General features: G+C 39.1%; 2 protein-coding genes across 5 annotated transcripts in view; both read left to right on the forward strand.

Annotated features, from left to right (window-relative positions):
- Positions 1–1149: 1149 nt before the first annotated feature.
- spint1b (serine peptidase inhibitor, Kunitz type 1 b) lies at positions 1150–14663 on the forward strand. 2 transcript variants are annotated; one of them, XM_057353799.1, is made up of 10 exons: positions 1150–1772; positions 2852–3033; positions 3355–3496; positions 11360–11530; positions 11674–11712; positions 12742–12873; positions 12955–13002; positions 13224–13394; positions 13490–13555; positions 13739–14663. In XM_057353799.1, the coding sequence occupies exons 1-10, from the start codon at positions 1367–1369 to the stop codon at positions 13924–13926; spliced, it is 1545 nt and encodes a 514-aa protein (XP_057209782.1). In that variant the 5' UTR covers positions 1150–1366; the 3' UTR covers positions 13927–14663. The 2 variants fall into 2 exon arrangements, with proteins under 2 accessions (XP_057209782.1, XP_057209783.1); XM_057353800.1 differs by having other exon boundaries at positions 2876–3033.
- A 6358-nt stretch (positions 14664–21021) lies between these two features.
- The window catches only part of LOC130565604 (pleckstrin homology domain-containing family G member 3), a 55082-nt gene continuing 52153 nt past the window's right edge, over positions 21022–23950 (forward strand). Inside the window, exons 1-3 of one of the 3 annotated variants that reach the window (XM_057352479.1) lie at positions 21022–21209; positions 21747–21812; positions 22196–22308. The gene's annotated coding sequence lies outside the window, so the exon portion shown is untranslated. The remainder of the gene's footprint in view (positions 21210–21746; positions 21813–22195; positions 22309–23950) is intronic. The other 2 variants (XM_057352481.1, XM_057352480.1) reach the window with 2 other exon arrangements.

The following is a 23950-nucleotide window of genomic DNA, read 5'->3' on the forward strand; positions in this document are numbered from 1 at the left end:
TTGTCAAAACAGTGGTGAAGCACTCTCGAAAGCGATGACAGAAGCTGCTTCACTGCAAAAACTGATGTGTTAAAAAACAACACACATCACTGTGTTAATAGTATAATGACACATGCTGTGTAGATTTCTACACACATAGTGTGCATTTTATTAAAAAAATACCCCTGGAAAGATTAACACAGTAAATGTGTTATCTCCTGAAGGGAGGGCGTAATTTTAAATCTAAAAATACTTTACATGGTAACACATTAATTTCTCGAAAACACACATTTGTGTGTTAAATTATCGGACACAATTTGTGTGTTAAAATGGCTTGCACACATATTGTGTTAAATTTGACACAACATGTGTTGTCCCTGAACACACTCCCTACATGTGTTAAAATTTGACACAACATGTGTCATTTTTAACACATCACTTTTTGCAGTGTAGTTGAAGGGTGAATTCGGTCAACCTCATCAAACAACTGCAACACATGAAAACATTAACATTTATTACATGGCTTGTTGGAATGCTTGATTCTGATTGGCCAGTCACGACATTCAAAGGTTTGTTATTCCGCTTCGGACATAAGCGCATTTTCAGATTTTAATTGAAGATTATGAGGGCATACGAATTTTAAAAAGAGGACCTAAATATGTTAAACATTTTTCAATAAATGCTGCAATATTTATGAAAAAAAATGTGCATAGTCATTTTTAATTTCACTGGCACTTTAATGTGAACTATAATTAGACTGGATTATAAAGAGAGCGCAATCCCTGGCGCTCTTGAAGAAAAGGAGAAAGCAGCGAGGCTCGCATTTTGCGCGCGGCCCTTACGAAAATTTACCATGGTTTTACTACAGTTAAAAATTGAAAAACCATGGTTTTACTACAGTTAAAACCAAAAAAACATGGTTACTGTAGTAAAACAATGGTTATCACAAGATAACCATGGTTTTAAAAACCAATATTTTTTGTAAAAACCATATAGAAAACCATGGTTACTACAGTTGTGCTACAAAAAAAAAACATGGTTAATTTTCGCAAGGGGGTTTTGGACGCGAAATGTGAACGTATAGTCCTAAATCCCTAAATAGTCAGCTTGCTAGGATTGAAGCCACGCCCGCAGACCACGTCACTGTTTTACTTCCTCCCGTTCACAGAAAACACACCTGATCAAGCAAAAACAACACACCTGAGCGCCGAAGCAGGAATCAAATGAACGCGAAAATAAAGCGCTAATTTTGGGCAAATCTTTTTGACAGAACACGATGATAAGCGAATTTTCTTGATCTTTATAATTCAGGTTGGTTGTTTAAGTACAGCTGAAGGGATTGACGAATTTTTGAGGACTATCACAAACACATCAGGATCCGTCAGAAATGACTTCGTGTCGTTTTGGTTTTGTCTTCTTGCTTCTGGTCCCGGCTGTTTATGGCGCAGGAACCGAGAGCGATACACCCGGACAAGAACAAAAGTGTGATAAAAAGTTTATTTCAGGACGGGAAGGGTTTGTTTTGGATACAGAAGAGTCGATCAGCGAGGGTGCCACTTTCCTGGCGAACCTGAGTGTCCTGCATACGGATGAGTGTGTTGCTGCGTGCTGCAGTGATGCCAAGTGTAACCTGGCCCTCGTAGAAGCCGTGAAAGAGCAGGAATTTGGCAACTGCTTTCTCTTCGACTGCTTATATAAGCAGAGATATGTCTGTAGATTTATCAAAACTGCGAATTTTACTAGTTATATCCAGAATTCAGTGTATGAGCATTACCTGAACGGAGGCAAGAATGGTAAATTTCAAGCTATGTAACCCTTTTAAGTCAGGGATGGTGAACATAAAATGTTGTTGCATAAGATTGAGAATTGTTTTTAATGCCTGACCTATGAAAGCCTCTGCTGCTTGCATTGATGTATTTAATTCTTTAAATGTGGGAGGGGCATGAAACGTTAATTCCAAACATTTGTAACATGGTATAGCCTACATTGATGAACTTCACACTCCTTGGGCTATACTTGAGCTTTGGTTAATAGCCTACTAATATCAAAGGAATAGTTCGCCTTCAAAATGGAAATGTTTTCATCCTTTACTTGTCATTTCAAACCCGTATGACTTTATTTTTTCTGCAGAGCACACAAGAAGATATTTTGAAAAATAAGTTGGTTATAGAAAACCGTTGGTCTCATTGACTTGAATTGGTTTTGTCTCCATACAAAGAAGTCAATGGGCGCCAACGGTTTTTGCTTTCAAGATATCGCCTTTTGTGTTTTGCAGAAGAAAGAAAATCACACAGGTTAAAATGATAATAGTTTGATTAAATGATGACAGAATTATCATTTCGAAGCTTAACCTATAGTAGCTTTATAGCTGCTGTTAAAGACATTTGTCTAAATTTTGGTTTATGAATTGACATATTCTGATGAAGTTCTTTGATAAATTACACATTGATTCTTGAATTATGGAACCGAATAGGTAACAAACTATTTACTTGCCATTAGTTATGAAAATATTTTTACTTGAAATTACAAGGGGATCACAATAATACTCATCATACTCCTAGTCTTTAGGGAATGGCATGTATTCAAACATATAACAAAATTCTTATTTATAAGCATAAGCAGCAATATATTTTTAAAGAAACATTTCTACTATGAAAGTGTTTCACTGATTTATTCAAATTAATTCACTGTTAGGCTACATATGCTTGTTTTGTTTCTCGAACCTATAATCCAGTGGTCAATAATCAGTATAACACAAAAATTGTTACTACTGTAATTTCTAAACTCTGCTGATAATACCAAATTATTTTTTTCAGGCACTTCTAGTTATAATTACCTAAAAATATTAAATTCTTCTTATTCAAATTCTCAGAGTTCTTGCTCTTTTTTGCCCAAGATGAGAAGGACAAACCTCCCATTGCCAATGCTGGGAAGGATGTGGTGGTGCAGCCTAATGATGAGGTCATGCTGAATGGCATAGAGAGTTTGGATGATAATAAGATCGTAAACTACACATGGACCCTCGTTACGGGAAACAAATCTGTTGTGATGGAGGTATTACACTTACTTTTGGAATAAGAGCAAGGATTCTTTTGTTTATTTCTTATAATACTGTTTTCAGTGATATGGAAGGGTAATATGTTGTTAAGATAAAATAGGATGCTGTTAGGAAATGAGTTTCTCTGTCATCTTAATGAAAATATAATGTAGTTTGAAACTAGTTTTGTTTCTTGGCCAACCAGCTCAGTACCTATGATGTTTATGTTATAAATCAAACACAGAAATGCAATACAAACCCAATATTTTTTAACCCAGCAGTCGAAAACCATTGAAAATAGTTTTGTGGCATTATAAGAAGGGTGAATGTTTTCACAGAAAACTAATCTGCGGGATCAGATGAGAGTGTCCAACCTGTTTCCTGGGGTGTATGATTTCAGACTGACAGTGACTGATTCAGCACATCAGTCTAATTCAGCTCAAGTCACTGTGCTGGTTCTTACTTCTGAGCAATCTGAGCGTGAGTATTACTGTTTGTTTTCACATCAGCTGGTCTTGTCACACTCATAATCATTATAGATGTTACTTCGGTAAACCTTTGAATCATTTTGTGTTGATCACCTTGTCAACCCAGGTCACTTCACAATGGTTGTAAAGACGTTAAGAAGTTTATTAGCTGTGGTTTTGCCTGTGATCTTTGTGTCTGTAAATAAAGACAAATGAAAGTGTTTAGAAAGGCCGTAGTCAAAATGGTTTTATCAGTACTTGAAATCATAATTTACATTTTCATGTACCAAACAGAAGGTCAACGCTACACGGGGGGAAAACTGTAAAAAGAACGGCAGCTGGGGCACCCAAAAACATGTTTGCATGTTACTTTGCACCCGGCTTGTAAATTTGCCACCTGTTCCTGTAATTTGTCATTTTTGCCGTATTTTCTAAAATACGTGAAAATTCAGTGTGATAAGACGGTAAAATTGCGTAAAGTTACTGTTTTTTGCTTACAATGTAGGTTGTTGTCATTTACAGACCTTTACCACGGGCTTTATCATGCAAATGACATTATAATAGACCGTTTCAGCAAAAAACATAAACAAACGTTATGTGGCCCAAACTTAACTTACGGTAGGTCTCCGCAAAGAATCAATAACCGTTGAGTAGTTTAATTTAATACAATTAATATACAATCAAATAGTAATATAAATTCATATTAGTATGAATTAAACATAAAATAAATTGTTATATTTCTAGCCAGACGGATAACCAAACACCGACCCGAAGTCTGACGAAGCCATCTATTATTAAAATATTTTTTGGGTTGTAATAATAATTTGGACACTTTCTGTTTGTCAAACTTTGTAGAACATCTATAGTTTTTGTGATGTAACTATACCTGTGTTTACTGTGATTTACTGAGCAGACGATGACTTATAGACCTCTTCGCAAGATGTAAACACTGGTCCAGAAGCACTTCCGGTTTCATTATTTTATTTATAAAAACTTTACATATATACTTAAATCTAATAGATATTCATTTTGATTGGGTTACAAATGCTCTGTTATTCTGTTCAAACGTTTGTGTAGTGTTAAAAAACTGAAACAGGAAGTTCTTTTGGACTTGCGTTTTCGTTCAGACTTCTTCTTGTTAGTAGCTCAGTAATCCCAGGAGCGATGAGTTGAGGATGGGCTCTTTCCATTTTTTAGCACGTTATAAGACCTCTCCCTTTACAAATGCGTTGAACCTGTTTGGCACGTCAAGGCGGTGATTCACCGTAGTTTCACAGTGTATGGAAAAGCGTGCCGTGTTTGAACAGACAACACCCCCCAAAGACTTCTGACACATTACCTCATGAGAACTGAAGAGAACCGAGTGTATGACAGGGAATTGCAGTGTTACAGATAAGACAGATTGATGCATTTTTGGATGAAGACGCGGTTGTCTGTGAGTCATTGTGTAAATGAGGTCAGTTTTAAAAGCCACTGAATCAGTGCTGTTTGGCTGTCTATTCATGCCGTCTGAGAGACATTCATGTCTGGTTTATGACTACAACAGCACATATTCTGTTTCTATGATGCAGTATGTGATCAGCTTTAAAAGCATAAATGCTTTGGATACACAATACTTAAGCTTTTGACATAAGGTCGTGTCTGGTGTTCTTGTCATACACCAAGATTTGGATAGTCTCTGTGGGACAAGTTCAATGCAGCAGAAAAAAACAGGCTACCGATAGTATCAGTCTTTAAATCAATCATTTTATTTCACTTTGAGAAAAAATTCAACCTAACCACAGAGAATAAAATTCTGGTGTTTCTGTTGTTTTGGATACTTTTATTGCAAAAGTTTAGAGAAGCAACAATAAAGGGGAAAGATGAGAACGGCCGTCGGGTGTGCTTGTACTGCTCCATAATAGATCATTTGTTGTGATGTCTTACATCCCTGCTGAAAAAAAACAATAGAACCCTGTCCAAATCACGATAGAACATGTAATGGATTTAATGGTTCTAATGGGAATTTTATTGGTTTTGATGGAAACTATAACAGTGTCTGTCTATTGGTATGTAATGGATTCTAATGGTGGTATGGTATCCCTGCTGAAAAAATCAATAGAAACCATTAAAGAAGTTATAATGGTTTTATTGGTGTTAAAGGGATTTGTATTGGTTTTAATGGAAACTGTAATGGTTCTACTGGTATGTGATGGATTATATTGGTGGGATGTTAAATCCTACTGGAATAATGTCCAGAACACACTACAGAAAGGAATTTTGTAATGGTTTTAATGGAAAAAGCTAATGGTTCATAATGGTATTTTAATGGAAACCATTAGAATTTCTGTGACTGTTTCTGTTGGGTTTCTATTGATTTGATTGCCAAAAAAAGCATGTTTTGTTTAGCAAAAAAATACGTGGGCTTTGTCTTTTACATTGTTTTGTTCTGGGTTTTCATGGATGAGGGCATGTCATGCGAACTGGACATGCAGCCCTTGATGTCAAAGAAAAAGATATGTAATCTCTCTTTTCAAACCCTAAGCTTGATTATTGTGCTACTGTTAATGCTAAACCACACTAAAATATGCAACTATGACTTCAACCAAATATTTAACGTTGGGGTGAGGTGTTAGAGCCATGCGATTATTACTTAAGCCTTTTGCTTTTTGGTCTTTATACAGAAAGTGTGGAGATCAAGATGTTACTGTATGAAGGTTCTTTAAGGTTTTCCTCTTTTAACTCTCGAGGCTGAATTCTCAACTCTGTGTGTGGCGGTACTGTAGGTTTAAGGATGATGAGATTCTCACTGCCCACTGAGTCGAACATTAATTCAAACAATCCCAGAGTCTTTTACAGTCTTTGGTTCCGCCCCCGCAGTTTGAACATGTGCCAAAATCAGTGATCCCACGTGCGTGTTTCAACAAAAGCTTTAAAATTCCAAAGAACTAACTGAATACGGGGCTTGTCATGTCATGCTAACTAGATTACCATATACTACATACATTCATTTTCTCATCCCGTTGCACATTTATTTCTGTTAAAAGAGAGTGATATCTATTTTCCCATTGTCTGCTACTGACTATTATTGTATAGTTAGGGATTTGAACATAACCTTAATATTAAACTTTGGCATGCATGTCAGAGTACGTTTACACGACGAAAAACTGAAAATTAGTTCCTTTGCATTTTTGAAAAGTTTCACGTACACACGACAGCGTTGACAAAACTATCTGCATTTACATGGATCTGGGAAAACGAGGAAAAATGCTGTATTATGCATGCCAGGCCAGTGGATTGCGCTGTTGCGCTTTAAAGAAACCCTACGTGCCTGCGCACATACGCAAACCCTTTTTTAAGCTAAAAACGCTTTTAATACACTTTGTCGGCGTGTATGTGCATTTATAGTTTGTGTATATACATATTAGGGCTGGGTAAAAAAATATTGATTCTTCGATTTTAATCGATCTTCAATTTAATGAAACTTTATGTTTAAAGGCAATGACGGCAAAGGTGAGGTGGAAAAAAACAATTGTCGTTTGAAAGTTGTGCCCGCAAGAGCTACGATTTTGCAACAACACAACAAACCTACGAAACCACCTGTCGAGATGTCACCCTGACGCAATATCTGGTTCATGCGATTCTGGACGGCAACGGCTAGACGTGGCTTTTTCCTGCAAATTACAGTCAGATTCTCCTCTCGCTAAGAAAATAACTGACGCTATAGTAGATTAGATTAGATTAGATTCAACTTTATTGTCATTACACATGTACAAGTACAAGGCAACGAAATGTAGTTTAGGTCTAACCAGAAGTGCAATAAACAAGTGCAGGATATACAGTTGTGCATAAATACATAAATACAGGATAAAGCAAAATTATGAAGAATTTACAAGTGGGAATGTACTATGACCATTATATACAGATGGCTATTTACTGAAAACAGAAATTTACTGATGGATATGTACAATATAAATTAGACTATGCAGAACAGTAGTGCAATGAATATAAAGTGCATAAATTATGGACAGCAGTTATTAAGTTAAAGTAAACAGTGCAGTAGATGAGTTATTGCAGTATTCAGTACATAGTAATGGAGTGCAGATGATGCGGTATATGTGTAATAATCCAGTAGTGCAAATAACATTAGTACATAGTACTGGAGTGCAAATGATGCAGTATATGTATAAATAGTCCGGTAGAGCAAGTAAACATGTAGTACATGTGTAGACAGTCCAGTCGTGCACTTGACAGGCCTGTAGTGCAATAAACAAAACAATATAGCAGCATTGAGTAGAGGTATATGAGGGGGTTGTGGAATCAGCGGGGGGTAGAGTTCAATAGCAAGACAGCTCTGGGAAAAAAGCTGTTTCTCAGTCTGCTAGTCCTTGTCCGGAGGCATCTGAGGCGCCTGCCAGAAGGCAGGAGAGAAAACAGTCTGTGGGCGGGGTGAGAGGAGTCCTTAAGAATGCCGCGAGCTCGACGCAGACAGCGTTTCCTCTGGATGTCCTCAATGGCTGAAAGTGGAGTCCCTGTGATGCGCTGGGCGGTTTTCACCACCCGCTGCAGTGCCTTGCGCTCTGCAACAGAGCAGCTCCCATACCAGGCTGTGACACAGTTGGTTAGGATGCTCTCTACTGCGCAGCGGTAGAAGTTCACCAGGATAGCTGAAGACAGTTGGTTCTTCTTCAGGGTCCTCAGGAAGAAGAGGCGCTGGTGAGCCTTCTTGACCAGGCTGGAGGTGTTGGTGGTCCAGGACAGGTCCTCCGAAATATGGGTCCCCAGGAACTTAAAGCTGGGGACACGCTCAACAGCCATCCCGTTAATGTGGATGGGGTCATGTGTGCCTCCTCTCTCCTTCCTGAAGTCCACGATGAGCTCCTTTGTCTTGGAAGTGTTAAGGAGCAGGTTGTTGTCTGAGCACCATGTGGCCAGGTGCTGGACCTCCTCCCTGTAGGCAGTCTCATCGTTGTTGCTGATGAGACCAATCACTGTAGTATCGTCTGCAAACTTGATGATGGCATTAGATCCATTCACAGGCCTGCAGTCGAGTGTGAAGAGGGAGTAGAGAAAGGGGCTCAGAACACAGCCCTGTGGAACGCCAGTGTTAAGTGTGATGGTGGTGGAGCAGATGTGGCCTGACCTAACAAGCTGAGGTCTGTTTGTCAGAAAGTCCATAATCCAGTTGCAAATGGAGGTGTTAATACCCAGGTTCCCAAGTTTGGTGATTAACTTGGAAGGGACGACAGTATTGAATGCAGAGCTGAAGTCAACAAACAGCATTCGTGCATAAGTGTTTTTATTGTCCAAGTGTGTGAGTACAGAGTGCAGTGCTATGGAGACGGCATCCTCTGTGCTCCTATTGCTGCGGTAGGCAAACTGGTATGGGTCCAGTGTGGATGGAAGGGAGTCCTTTAGGTGAGCCAGGACCAGCCGCTCAAAGCACTTCATAACAATAGGTGTGAGTGCTACAGGTCGGTAGTCATTCAGGCACGTAGGGCTAGAGTGTTTCGGCACTGGCACAATGGAGGTGGATTTAAAGCATGCTGGCACAACTGCTTGGGCGAGGGACAGGTTGAAAATATCCGTAAAGACCCCAGCGAGTTGCTCTGCACATGCCCTAAGTACACGACCGGGGATGCCGTCTGGTCCAGCAGCCTTCCGTGCGTTGATCCGGCTCAGTGCCGTGTAGACATCTGAGGAGGTGAGTGTGATGGTCGGGTGGTCATCTAAGGGTGTGAGCTTGGTGGCAGTTTCCTTATTGTCTCTCTCAAAGCGAGCATAAAAGTCATTAAGCTCGTTCAGGAAGACAACATCTGTGGCTACGGGGGTGGAGTGGCTGGGTTTGTAGTCGCTGATGGCCTGGATGCCCTGCCACATGCGTCGAGGATCAGAGTTGGAAAAGTGCTCCTCTAGCTTTAGCTTGTAGCAGTGCTTGGCCTTTTTGATGCCCCTCTTCAGATTTGCCCTGGAAGTGCTGTAGGCCTGTGCATCACCTGAGCTGAAGGCAGTGTTGCGTGACTTCAACAGGAGGCGCACTTCCTTGTTCATCCATGGCTTCTGATTTGGGTATGTAGTGATCTGTTTCTGGGTTGTAACACTGTCTATGGTGATGTTAATGTAGTCCAGTACAGAGGAGGTGTAGCTGTCTATGTCCATATGAAAGCCACAGGTAGCCTGAGAAGCAAACATACTCCAGTCTGTGTCTTGAAACCTGTCCTGGAGTGTGGAGTCTGCCCCCGCAGGCCACACTTTGATGGTCCTTACTGATGGCTTCACACGATTAATGATGGGTGAATACTTGGGGGTAAGGAACAGAGAAAGATGATCAGATTGACCCAGGTGGGGGAGGGGGGTCACAGCGTAAGCTTCAGCCATGTTTGTATAGACGTGGTCCAAAGTTTTGTTTCCTCTGGTGAGACAGGAAACATGCTGGTGAAATTTGGGGAGCACTGTCTTTAATATTATACAGTATAATATAATATAATATATTTACAGTAATGCTGATTTGCAAGGATTTACGCCCATACGCGATAGTTGAGAACGAGGGCTTTCACAATCTTATCAATGTTTTGGAGCCGAGATACGCAATGGTGACACGCAAGGAGAGTTTCAGTTACCAGCATATATACTTAAATGTGGATTCCATGCCTGCAAAACTAGCATTTTAAGCTAAGTACTGATAACTAATCGATATCGAATCGAAACCATATAAATAAGAACCGAATCGCCAATTTGGTCGCAAAACCCAGCCCTAATACATATTATGTCTCCACTGGTTGTTGTGGTGCAGTAAATATACTTTTTGCTGGAGAAATTATAATAAGTTTGTCACGCAGTACAACCACGCAGCATGGATGCCGCAATTATTACTCGCGCATGCCTACAGACTGAACGCGTAATACGCATGCGTATGACATCATCGTTTTTGGAAAACACCGCCTTTTACAAAGAAACGATAATGCCGTCGATTTAAAAAAAAACTTGCACTTTGAGACCGTTTTCAAAAGTTTCAAAACGGTCTCGTATAAACAGTTTCTTATGCTACATACATGATTGAGGGATCATAATCTCATAGGAGTTGCCAGAAGGGTTATGCTGCTGTTTTGCTGTGCTTTTATTAAATCCATCTTCCTTGTGGCTCAACTGGTAGAGCATTGTATTAGAAAAGAAAAATTGACTCAAATTACCTGACCATAATAGGGCTGTCGCGATAAACCGACGATAAATATCACGTGATTTATGCACAGCTTTTGTGTGAAGTACGGGAAAATGCTGCGGCATCCGAAAGCCAGAGGGCGCTCTCGTGCGGAAACTCCAAATACGCACTGCAGAAGAAGACCATAACGCGTTGTAGAATCTAGGAAATGCCTATGGACATCTTTTTATCACTGTTACTCAAGCCTCATCGGGTATTTTTATAATAAAGTATACTTATAATGATCATGTTTGACTGGTGTTGCTTTTTCAAATGCACGTTATAAGCGACTCAAACTCGCACTGCTTTTAGATCGAGCAGCATTTCCTACTGATCCCAGAGCCGTGCTTCACGGACAAGCTACGCATTAAAAAAACCAACACATTGCATATCGCAGCCAGCTTGATTTCAATAGGATTTAGTGGTATCGCGATAAATTGTCATGCAGCCCTGAGTCTACACTGTCAAGAACCACCAGAGACCAACCAGAAAATGTGAAAAGCTCATTTAATAAACAGTATGTTCCATGTCAGCATCAGGTCTTATGTCATGAGCAACTGTAAGGCCCTTTAAAGCAATGCATATTTATTACAATTTATTGATGATGTTATTTCTTCACTTGACCATTAAAAATAAATGTTCAATACTTTCACTCATCAGAATGGAGTTAACTTACCACGGATTGTTTCCCACTAATAGGTCACTGTTTGACCCCTAAAAAGGTGGGTCCCTGTCGAGGTTCTTTCCCACGTTGGCATTACAACGCTGCTTCTAGCCACTGTGAGAAATTCATGTTTGGAGGCTGTAAGGCCAATAGCAACAACTATCTCAATGAGGAGGAGTGTCTGGAGGCCTGTGAAAACACCATAGGTAATGCATATTATATAGACTATAGTGTGTGTGGTGATTGAAAACTTGTACGGACTTATGTTAGTTGAGGTTGTTTTACTTAATCCTCAATATGTCGCAGACCAAATAATGTCTGTAAATGATCAAATGTTGTCTGTCTGCAGTGACGGTCAGTGGTGAGGCAAGAAGAGTGTTGAATGAAGGTAAAGTTGATCTATTTGAAGGGGGATCACATTATGACAAATGTTTTTCTCCATATACATGCACAGTTATTGGTAATTGTTTGGTACTTCACAATTCGATTCACATTAATTCTTTGGGTCACGCATCGATTCAGAATCTATTATAATATAATATATAATACTCTACATATCTGTGACATCACAGCATCTCAGCTGTGTTCAGAGTCATACTAGTGTCTGCACCTTTGCGTCTAGTCTCTTTATTTTAAAGGAGTCATACGACATGATTATAAACATTATTAACTTGTTTTTTTGATGTAATACAATGTGTTTATACTTATTAAGGTTGAAAAAGCTCATTTTTCACACACCGTACATTATTGTAGCTCCTCTATGCCCCGCCTTTCTAAAACACGTTGATTTTTACAAAACTCACCGCTCTGGAAAGCGCAGTGTGCTCAGATTGGCCAGATGAGCAGTGCGCTGTGATTGACCGAATACCTCAAGCATGTGGCGGAAATGTTACGCCCCTTACCATAACCGCACACTTCCAGGACGAGGCCGATTGTTCATCTCTGACGATTACACCTATGTTAAAGAGTGGATTTTGGTGGATATATCTCCCAATATTTTCAGAAAATGAATGAAACGGGTCAAAATAATAGAAAAGATGCTCAAATACTGCAAAGAAAACAAGTTCACGATATTCACTTTTAAGCAATCCAACAGTCATATTTTTTATATGATAACCTGGATTTTTATCTCGTCATGCTTGTCAGTCTTTCACATTGATGTTGGATGACTTTGTCACTCCTGAGGTTTGATTTTGTTGAAATTCAACAGACACTGGACTGGAATGACCACATGTAGAAATGCTGATTAAATAAAACATTGTAATGTTTTTTTAATTGTTTTCCATGGCTGTACAATAATGTTACAATTACATTTCATTTTTGAGCAAAATATTTCTAATAGTATTTTAATTTGGGGTTAAATATAAATACCTGAATATTTTGTGAGATTTATGTACAAGCTTCTTCATTTTTTCAGATACGGACTGTCGTTCTCCATGTATGGAAGACCAGTTTCAATGCTCTAATGGCTGCTGTTTAAAGAAAGAATTTGAGTGTGATGGCGAGGCGCAGTGCAAGGATGGTTCTGATGAGGCCAGCTGCACAAAATGTGAGACCTGCAGCACCATAATCGTAGACACGTGATGAAATGAGGTTTTACATTTACAAAAGATTTTACATTTGTCTTTAGGGAATGCAAGCCTATCCCGACTTCTTGCCATTAAAGCAAATCGTAATGGTGAGTTTTAATCACTTCGCAGGAGAAATATAAGCATTGCACACAATGTCAATTCAGTTTTATTTCCATTGCTAAAGATTTCCACATGACTTAGAAAATATAGAATATTAGATTGTATTAGAATGAATGTTCTTGTAATTATTATGTTTATAAAAATTTGAATTTGTGCTATTATCCTAATTGTCATTTTAACCCATTTCATTTCTTTGGTATTGGTATAGCTCACTGTACTGAACCACCAAAGACAGGCCCGTGTCGAGCCAGTTTTAAACACTGGTATTATGACGCCTCTAACGAGAAGTGTCATCGGTTCGTTTATGGTGGGTGTGATGGCAACGACAACAACTTTGAGAACGAAGATGCTTGCATAGAGGAATGCTCTGGTGTCACAGGTACTGTATGAGTGATTCTAAGTCGAAGCTACATGATGTTTTAGTAATGATGGCTGAAATAAATTCAGATTTGATGTGCATTCATTCCTTTGTAGAAAATGATGTGTTTGCGAGAGGATTACACAGTGTAAGAGATGAAGAACTAGGTGAAAGCCAGTCAGGTAGTCTTTTAAATTACAATGTTGCAAAAACGACTTGTCATATAATAAAGAACGTTATTAGGCTATGTCCATATTTATCCAGATCAATTTCTGGATCGTAAATGCCAAGGTTAAGTTTGTTGTTTTAGTGTCCAAATATATATCAAAAAGATATATTTTAAAAGGTTTGTCTTGTTCTTTCAGCCTCTGTTGCTTTGGCTGTGGTTTTGGTTGTGGCCGTCTTGGCTGTTCTGGCTGTGTTGGGTTATTGGTTCCTCAAGAACAGGAAGAAGAAGCGTGAACATCAGCCTGTGGCCACCACCAGTCCTCCAGTGGTCTACACTGATGATCCCCACCAGCTGGTCTACAACACCACCACCTCCAAAGCATGACTCCTTAAAAATGTTTCATATCTGTCTTTCTGCAACATGGTCTGCTGCTCAGTATGAATAATTGTGGTGACTGATGGCTCATGGCAACTCCTATGCATGAAAATAATTCTCAGAAAACAAGATCCTGACTTCAACATGATGCGTCTTGAGTCACTAGTCTGGGTGTTTTGTCTCAGGTGTGTAAATGCGAAAGGCAATTTATGAGCATTTTATAATTTTTCTTAACGTTTTAAACATATCAGGGCCCGAACACTATACAACAAAAATAAAAACAATAGTGTGTATGTTAGAGGAATGGTGAGAGAACGAGAAGTTTGTAAAATATTTTTTTTACTTGGAGAATTTTAAATCCTGCTTTCTGGGAGAACTCGGGTCAGAATAAAGCCATGGCTAGTGAAATTTTCTTACTGTTGACAGTTTTGTTAAAAACAAGAATTTGTTTAACTTAAAGCCATATTTTAGCATTTTAAAGGTTTTTGAGGGGGTGAATTTCTTGAATTACATGTTAATGTTTGTGTTATATTTTTATTTTCATGACAGTGATTTATATTTTATGGCGTGACGTAATTATGCTGTTTCATGTGAAATGCAAGTAATGTGTTTTATTTGAACCACAAAGCCATGTGTATCTCAGAGGAGCTGGCTGTGGAGTTGTTTAATGTTGAGTTCTTGATGGACTGGTTTTTAAAATGTCCGTTTTTCTATATATGTGTAATAAAGAGAATCCATTAACACTAGTACCTTTATAATATTAAAGTGATATATGTTTTAAACGTGTATTTTGTCAAATTCAGCGTCTGGTTTAGCGTGAATGAAAAACAGCTCGATAGCAGCACCCTCTACAGGCAGGACTGGGGTACTGTATGTCTCCCTCAGTGCATCAACGCGGTTAGGCGAATGTGGCTGTTTAAGATAACACGATTTCCTAAGTAATTACTTTGCCCACAAAAATATAGCATTTTTATTGCGCCGATAATATAGAGGTTTCTGCCTCAGATTATGCTTTAGGGTGTTTCTCAAACGCAAGGACACTAGTGAGTCTGCCTCCTGCTTAAAGCAGTCCTTCTAGAGGTAGATGTTTAGAGTCCTCTTCGACATTAAACGCTAGAATGAGACGGTCTAGTAAAAGTCATGTGTGACAACAGAAAAATAAATAAAATCATAGAGAGAGCATCTATTCATTTTATTTTCAGTCGTGCATAACGTAACAGTTCATTTTTAGCTCAGGTCTGCATTTAAGACCGATTGCGTCACAGCAGCGCGACTGAAGGCTGGTAAGGCTATGCGCATGCGTGGACGGATCGTGCAGGCATCCCGGATCGTGTACCGACAGCTGCTTCAAATGCAGCCCCAAAATGCGACCTTATTTCCGCACGTTTTTAAGGATACAACGAATGTATCCTTCACAGTTTTGGCTATCCCGAGATTCATTGCGCGCCTGTAGCGGCTTGAAATTTTTTAATAATCCATCAAAACGTTAGTTAAATAAAAGTATGTAATTCACAAAAACGGTCAATTTCAGTGTTTTAATATAATATATGATGTTGTTAATTAACATTATTGGTGCATTATTGTGTTTTTTGAATTTGTACGGTTGGTTGGTTAATTTAATATACTGTTGGGCTGTTTTAATCTACATATTCTCGAAAATAAAATATAATTTTTCTGGCTCCGTATTTGTTTAAAAAAGTCAGAAACGTCTCTGCTGTGTCCTGCTGGCACCACACAACAGGAGCAGCAGGTGACGCAAATCACGCAATTAGGAAATCCTCCGCGAGGCTAGACCGTCTCATTTCAGTTCGCTTCTTGAACTTCTGAGGCTGCGTGCTTTGAAAACCAAGTCCTCGTTTTTAAATCCGCGACCTTAAAGGTTGCAGCCCCTGAATTGGGACACAGCTATTGTATCCTGCAAAACAGCCAGAACGAAGGACACAAAGCGAAAGCTTCCTTCCAAGCATACTTCTCTTTGAGATGTCCTTCGGCGGCACTTGATGACGTGGCAGCCGAGATTTGCAACCTGCCCAGGACGCGTCCTTGCGTTTGAGAAACACCCTTATTTTGGGGTTCACTAGTTTAAACTGTCTAAAGTGGGCGGAGCTATGCATTGTGAACTTTCTGTTTAAAAGTTGCGAGGAGATGTCATACCATGTCATTTATCCCCAGTATTCATATCCATTCACTACGTAATCTAACTTTTACGCGTGTTTATTACAGTAAATATGTGTATTATGCTTTTGGTGAATTTATGTTTTTTTACCGTAGTTTTACTACAAATATCAAAAATACGTGGTTCATTTTCGTCGACGGAATATAAACATAACAGATGTTTTTGAAAAAGAGATGAAAAATTATTTTAAGCTAATTATTCTGTCATAATAAAATCACATATGACCCTAACTGATAAAATCTGCAGACTGGCACAGACTTTCTGCATCAAGTCCAGACTGAAAATCTGAGCAAAAGTCTTGTAGTGTATTTTAGATTTAAGCATCTTGTATGAATTGTCTTGGCCAATCACAGCTCTTTGAGTGAAACTACTGCATAACAAAACACACCTGAGCTGAGGGGGAAGTTTGGCTGCACTTAAATTTCAAGGTTATGGCTCCACCCAGTCAGAGGCTGTGTCCGAAATAGCCCCCTATACCCTATAGTGCACTATTTGAGGGGACATCTATTTAAGTGGTGTCCGAATTCATAGTGGACATTATAGAGTGCACTCATTCAATCTCATGATGCATCATAATAACGAGTGTACAACCGATGTACACTCACGGCAATCTGCTGCTAGCCATCTGTCGTGATGCGGCTCTCACTAAATCCTTGGTGTTTCGAATCTGACGTCATCACGCAACCGTGTTTTTAGGCCATTTTAACAATTATGGGTAGTTTAGATGGTTAGAGTAAGGTTGGGGTTAGGGTAAAGGTTTCGTAAGACTTGAAACACCAAGGATGTAGTTAAAACCAACAAGCCACGCCCACGGATCTGACGCCAAGGATTTAGGGAGAGCCATCGTGATGCTCGCGCTGAATGAATTCCCGTGTCTCGGCAGAAGATGGCGCCCGCAGCATTTCCAGTGCACCGAGTGTCCGAATTTAGTCAATCAATATAAAGTGGACTATATTAGTGAACTAATGTAGGGAATAGTGAATGAGGGTATAGTTGGTGATTTCGGAAACAGCCAGACTATGTGAACTGAGCTGCACCATTTGTAAATCGTTGTGAAATTGGTCGATCTGTATTGTGTTTGACAAGGAATGCATAGCTGTTCCTTTACTGAAACACAAGTCTATAATCTCGCCCATTCTGTCACTGCGAGAACAATGTCCCTCATAGCTGGTTCTGGTAAGGGCGGTGGCATTGTGAGAGATAGCATGTCTTGACATGTTTTGTTGCAATCTTGATAATGCCAGGTTTGTGGCAACGTGTGAAGACGTCTATATTTAAATGAATACCTGTTGCAATAACTGTCATAATGGTCTTGTTGATTATGTATGAAAGCAATGGTCAAACTAATTTAGTATTCTATTTGAAATTGTCATGAATTCCGATGTTTTGAGAATGACACAAATATTAATTTTCACTAAGTCTACTGCTTAAGTGATTTTTATATGTTTTTGTCAGATGTTACTATGGTATACTGAAGTATAATTACAAGCATTTCATAGGTGTCAAAGGCTTCTATTGACAATTACATTAAGACCTCTGCAATTCACCCGGGCATGCTGTCAATCAACTTCTGGGCCACATCCTAACTGATGGCAGCCCATTCATGCATAATCAATGCTTGGAGTTTGCAGGTTTTTGTTTGTCCACCCGCCTCTTGAGGATTGACCACAAATTCTCAATGGGATTAAGGTCTGGGGAGTTTCCTGGCCATGGACCCAAAATGTAGATGTTTTGGTCCCCGAGCCACTTATTACTTTTGCCTGGCAAGGTGCTCCATCATGCTTCATCATTGTTCATCACCAAACTGTTCTTGGATGGTTCGGAGAAGTTGCTCTCCGAGGATGTTTTTGTACCATTCTTTGTTCAGGGCGGTGTTCTTAGGCAAAATTGTGATTGAGCCCACTCCCTTGGCTGAGAAGCAACCCCACACATGAATGGTCTCAGGATGCTTTACTGTTGGCATGACACAGGACTGATTGTAGCGCTCACCTTTTCTTCTCCGGACAATCTTTTGTCCGGATTCCCCAAACAATCGGAAAGGGGATTCATCAGAGAAAATGACTTTACCCCAGTCCTCAGCAGTCCAATCCCTGTTCCTTTTGCAGAATATCAGTCTGTCCCTGATGTTTTTCCTAGAGAGAAGTGGCTTCTTTGCTGCCCTTCTTGACACCAGGCCATCCTCAAAGAGTCTTGGCCTCACTGTGCGTGCAGATGCACTCACACCTGCCTGCTGCCATTCCTGAGCAAGCTCTGCACTGGTGGTGCCCGATCTCGCAGCTGAATCAACTGTAGAATATGATCCTGGCGCTTGCTAGACTTTTTTGGGCGCCCTGAAGCCTTCTTCACAACAATTGAACCTCTCTCCTTGAAGTTTCTGATGATCCGATAAATGGTTGATGTAGGTGCAATATACTAGCAGCAATAGCCTTGCCTGTGAATCTCTTTTTGTGCACCGCAATGATGACTGCACGTGTTTCCTTGCAGGTAACAGAGGAAGAAGAATGATTTCCAGCACCACCCTCCTTTTAATGAGAAGCATCCTTGCCAAATCTTAAACATAAATAATTACAACCGATCCGTCAAATGAATAATGAACAGACTTGTAAGCCAATTTCATTATCACAACTGCTGCATCAACCTATGTGCCAATAATGAAAAATAACATGAAATTTTATTTTAGTTTTCATTTTCATTTTTACACTGACAATGCGTTGTCCCTGTCAAATTGAAAAGAAAATGCAATTGGTGATTTGACATTTCATTTTCACTAAAATCTCGAGGCAAGACTGCCAATTTGAAAATGAAAAGGCAAATGTGAAAAATAAATTGTAAAAACATTTTTTACAAAGGTTTTATTAATGTTCACGCAATAATACTGACACAATTCAAATTAAAATGTAAACTTTGATTTTCATTTTATTTTATTTTCTCTTCTCTTTTATTTCATTTTCGTTTTCTTTTCATTTTCTTGTTCACAGTCATGCAAATTACATGTTAATTAGTGGGTGTGGACGAGCGTCTGCATTACTGGGAACGCCCACAAAAACGTCATATCCGTTTATTCGAACGAACGTGTGTAGACCTTGTCAGGCGCTTGGCCTTAGCGCTTTGTAATGATGACGATGACTGTGCCTGGTGCAATACCGAAAATTGTTGTGTGGTGTCTGCATCTCTGATAAGTTAACAGACGAACAAACTAAAGCATTGGAGAGCCCGTATCTCTAGCGTGCCCTGAAACATGCCGGAGCGCGATTGTCCCCACTCCGCCGCTGACCTGCTCTTACACTGTACATTACCATCCGCACCCGAGCACGCTATCATCATTACACTGTGACTGCTTTTAAGAAAACATAAACAAAGCGATCTTTCTCAGCACAATAGAATCCATCGTAATGTTCGGTTTGAGGTTGATAAGATGTGTTTAACCTCACGCGCGCTGTGCGCAGACCAATTCGCTTATGGTATCACAAGAGCGGCTCATATGTGTTTAAATCAGCCCCGCGTACTTCATTCATTATGATTATGAGCCAATCGTTATACAAAGTGCTGCACTATGTTATGAATGCATGTTTTAAATGATGCGCCTGTTTAAATTCCTTGAAGTTCAGCTGTCATACCAAAAAACATCTAATACCTACAATCACGTCTATAAGTGCAGGCCTGTGTCACCGCGCCGTGGGACAAAAAAAAAACATTCGAATAATTAATAGTGCTGTGCGTATTAGATGTTTTTGCGAATTCATTTTGCGACAGCGCAGCGCGTTAAACACATCTTATCAACCTCAAACCGAACATTACGATGGATTCTATTGTGCTGAGAAAGATCGCTTTGTTTATGTTTTCTTAAAAGCAGTCACAGTGTAATGATGATAGCGTGCTCGGGTGCGGATGGTAATGTACAGTGTAAGAGCAGGTCATCGGCGGAGTGGACAATCGCGCTCCGGCATGTTTCAGGGCACGCTAGAGATACGGGCTCTCCAATGCTTTAGTTTGTTCGTCTGTTAACTTATCAGAGATGCAGAACACACACAACAACTTTCGGTATTGCACCAGGCACAGTCATCAGTCATATTACAAAGCGCTAAGGCCAAAGCGCCTGACAAGGTCTACACACGTTCGTTCGAATAAACGGATATGACGTTTTTTGGGGCGTTCCCAGTAATGCAGACGCTCGTCCACACCCACTAATTAACATGTAATTTGCATGACTGTGAACAAGAAAAAGAAAATGAAAACGAAACGAAATGAAAACGAAAATGAAATAAAAGAGAAGAGAAAATAGAATAAAATGAAAATCAAAGTTTACATTTTAATTTGAATTGTGTCAGTATTATTGCGTGAACATTAATAAAACCTTTGTAAAAAATGTTTTTACAATTTATTTTTCACATTTGCCTTTTCATTTTCAAATTGGCAGTCTTGCCTCGAGATTTTAGTGAAAATGAAATGTCAAATCACCAATTGCATTTTCTTTTTCAATTTGACAGGGACAACGCATTGTCAGTGTAAAAATGAAAATAAAATAATTTCATTTTATTTTTCATTTTGGCACATATTGTGCACGCAGTTGTGTATAATGAAATTGCTAATCTGGTTTTCATTTTCATTTTCATCGTTTAATTAATTTATTTAAATTTGGCAGGATTTGCCTCCCATACAAAGAGGGACTTCACAATAAAATTCAATTCATCTGATCACTCTTCATAACATTCTGGAGTATACAATTCGCCATCATAAAAACTGATGCAGCAGACTTTGTGAAAATTAATGTTTGTGTCATTCTAAAAACTTTTGACCACGGCTGTACATATTTGATTTTTCAACCAAAATGTATGGCGCGCGCGCGCACACGCACGCACGCACGCACGCACGCACAGGGAGGACCGAACTCATTGCTGCGCATGCGCACTCGCTGACTTTCGAAAAAAGCGGTGGGTTGTAGGAGAACATGATCTTGCCTGTCATTATTACAGCAACAAACGGCTGAGTTTGAGAAGAACATTCTTTTCATTGGACATTTTTAATGCTAGAGAGACTTCGCTGACATTAATGCATCTTTGTCTGGGACTGCCGCTTTTACGTCCGCTGAGGTTTTAAACTTTATTATCTTGTCTTGGTAAGTGCTTGCTAGAGTTTACGCTTCTACTTTATTCCAGTTAAAAAGTTTACTCTTTGCAATGTCATGTTTTTGTCTTTTTGTTTGCGTGTAAGTTAAATTATATACATGCATGATGCTTTTGGTGATGGAATGTGAAGAATTTGGACACTGTCTTCACAAGCAAACTACAAAAGATTGAAGTTTGAGCTAAATACCATATGCCCGTCATCTGGACGCGACGCGACGCGGCAACTACAACGCTACGAAGCTGTCAGTCTCGTTGCTTGCTGTCTTTAGATGAGAACTCAACTACCTGTATACTGGCTACCCTATGTGCATATACTAATTGATAGTACAATCAGATCAACATCTTGGTAATGGCTATAAATCAAATAGCCTATATAGGGATTTAGTTCTTCCAATAGAATCTAACTTTGTTTTTAGAGTATACTTGTACGATTCCATTTGGATTGGTTCTAAATGATGACAGAAGCATTTCATTAGTATTCAGGTAAGAGTATTATTTGTCAAAACAAAGTTACTTTTCTGTTTTAGTATCATCTGTATCATAACCAAAAGGAAACAGAATGAAGACTGACCACAGTTTGGATATCACACAAGGTAAAAGTTTTCCTAGGGTAAAAAATAAGATGTTAAATGCAGTGGTCTGCTGGAAGACCCTCGATGTTATAACCAATGTAAAAGCTGTTATTCAGTCAGAGGATTGTGAAAGAAGCAGGATATATGACTTAATCTTTGAGGAATGTTTTTGCTATTAGAACATCTTTACAAAAATAAAGTTCTTGCCAGATGACATATCATGTCACTACATGCTTAGATTTAATCAGGATTATATTCATATACACAGACCTTATCTAAAAATCTAGTCAGCTGACTACCGCATTTTTGAGAAGCCCAGATTCCGCTGAAATGAGTATGAGCTTGGTTACTCTGAATCTGTTTATGAAGTCACCATGTTACTAACTAGGATTTTTTATATGCAGCCAGCCACTGATTCTTTGGGAAGTCATTGGGTCCCATGTGAAATTGAGCCTGAGATAGAACACAACACACCCAGTTCCTTTTCCAGTCAGGCCTGTGGCCAACACCTCACGAGGTAATTTCCTGATCCTAGATAGATAAGGAAGAACCGCTCTGTTTAAAAAATGCCAGATTTCTAAATAAGGAGTCGTGGGTCTTTTATATCAATGTCTGTTTATATTTCAAGTTACCACCTCATTGTTGGCAGGCTTCCAGCATGGGACGTTAAACTAGCTATGGGTCAGTGATCCAGATGATGCAGTGCTTGGTTACTTATTACCACAGTTCCTCTTTTTTTTTTAAACGGGACTCAACTCAGCTCACAGACACAAATTTGCGTTAGCCTGATATTGGAGGCTGGTTATTTGACTGTTAAATCTGCTCCTCTTTGGTACACACAACCAGTCAAACATTTTGGACACACCTACCCATTCTGTATTGTTACTTATTTCACATTTTAGAATATTAGAAGTCGCTCTACGCATTTTCTTGTGTGTTCTAGGCTCTCGTTCACCAACGTTTCCAGTTTATAACTGAGCAATTCCATCATTATGGATGTGACATTTTCAATGAAACTTCAAATATAAATTCTCAGAGAATGTATTTTTTACCAATATATTGAACCATTTGTGTTTTTTTCTAACCTGCTGATAATAGAGTCCATTTAAACCACCAAATATTGACATCTGACCTATCAGTATGGTAAAACGTGTTTTTTTTTCATCATAGGATTGTGTGTATAAAAGTCTGTGCCAAAAAATCGAACAAATGAGTGATGTAACCGGCTATTGCAAATCTTATTGGTAGAATTATCGCTCAGGCTTCTATTTACAGCAATTCTAGCACTGAGCAGATGTCAGAGGATTCATGATAAAACATCTAAAATGTCGAACACGAACAAAAGCCTTTACGTCAAAGCTGTCAGTATATTGGTATTGTGTGTGTAACATTTGCATGGAATTGCCCATCTGTAAAAATAAATAAATTCAAACACATAAGCATAGTAATAACAATATGCTGTTATTTCATGTATATTACTTACATAAATTTAGTAAGTAGTTAATAAAATTGATTAATTAAAGTTTATTACATAATGAGAAACAAATTCAGTCAAGTGTGTCCAAATATTTGACTGGTAGTGTGTAGATTTATCATTGTGTTGGCTGTATTAGATTTTCTGAACCACAAGGCTACTGGGAAAAAATGAGCGGAAACACAAACAGGTGTTAGTTACTACATCTGTAGTGTTGCATCTTATCTACAGCAAGTGCTTGTTTGGACAGCTTGAAACAGATGTTTCTCTGTTTAAAGGAAAGAATTTCACAGTACTTTGACATCTTAAGTGTTTTTTTCTAGGTGGTTCGGGCAGTCAAAAAAATGCTTCTTTTCTCAAACTGTATCTCAAACTGCATAAAATATTTGTCATTATCAGTAGAATCAATAGTGACAACCTAACACTGGGTTCACACCAAACGCAAATTAAGCATTGTGCGAGAGTAAATTACATACAAAGTCAGTGCGAAGATGCTTATATATATCTTGTCTTCCGCGAAGGCTGAAAATATTTGTCAGATCGCGTCACGCGAAAATAACAAACTTTTCCCGCAAATAATAAAGAGCGTGGAACGCGATTGTTCGCATTTGGTGTGAACCCAGCATAAGGGGCCGATCAGACAGAACAAGTTTTTTGCTGTTATGCTGGGTTCACACCAAACGCG

The sequence above is a fragment of the Triplophysa rosa genome, linkage group LG15 (assembly GCF_024868665.1).
Source record: "Triplophysa rosa linkage group LG15, Trosa_1v2, whole genome shotgun sequence".
NCBI classification, from domain to species: Eukaryota; Metazoa; Chordata; class Actinopteri; order Cypriniformes; family Nemacheilidae; genus Triplophysa; species Triplophysa rosa.

Coding starts and splice junctions, on each gene's coding strand:
- spint1b (XM_057353799.1), top strand. CDS start 1,367: ATGACTTCGTGTCGTTTTGGTTTTGTCTTCTTGCTTCTGGTCCCGGCT. Junction 3,034..3,354: donor ACAAATCTGTTGTGATGGAG/GTATTACACTTA, acceptor ATGTTTTCACAG/AAAACTAATCTGCGGGATCA. Junction 11,713..12,741: donor AAGAAGAGTGTTGAATGAAG/GTAAAGTTGATC, acceptor TCATTTTTTCAG/ATACGGACTGTCGTTCTCCA.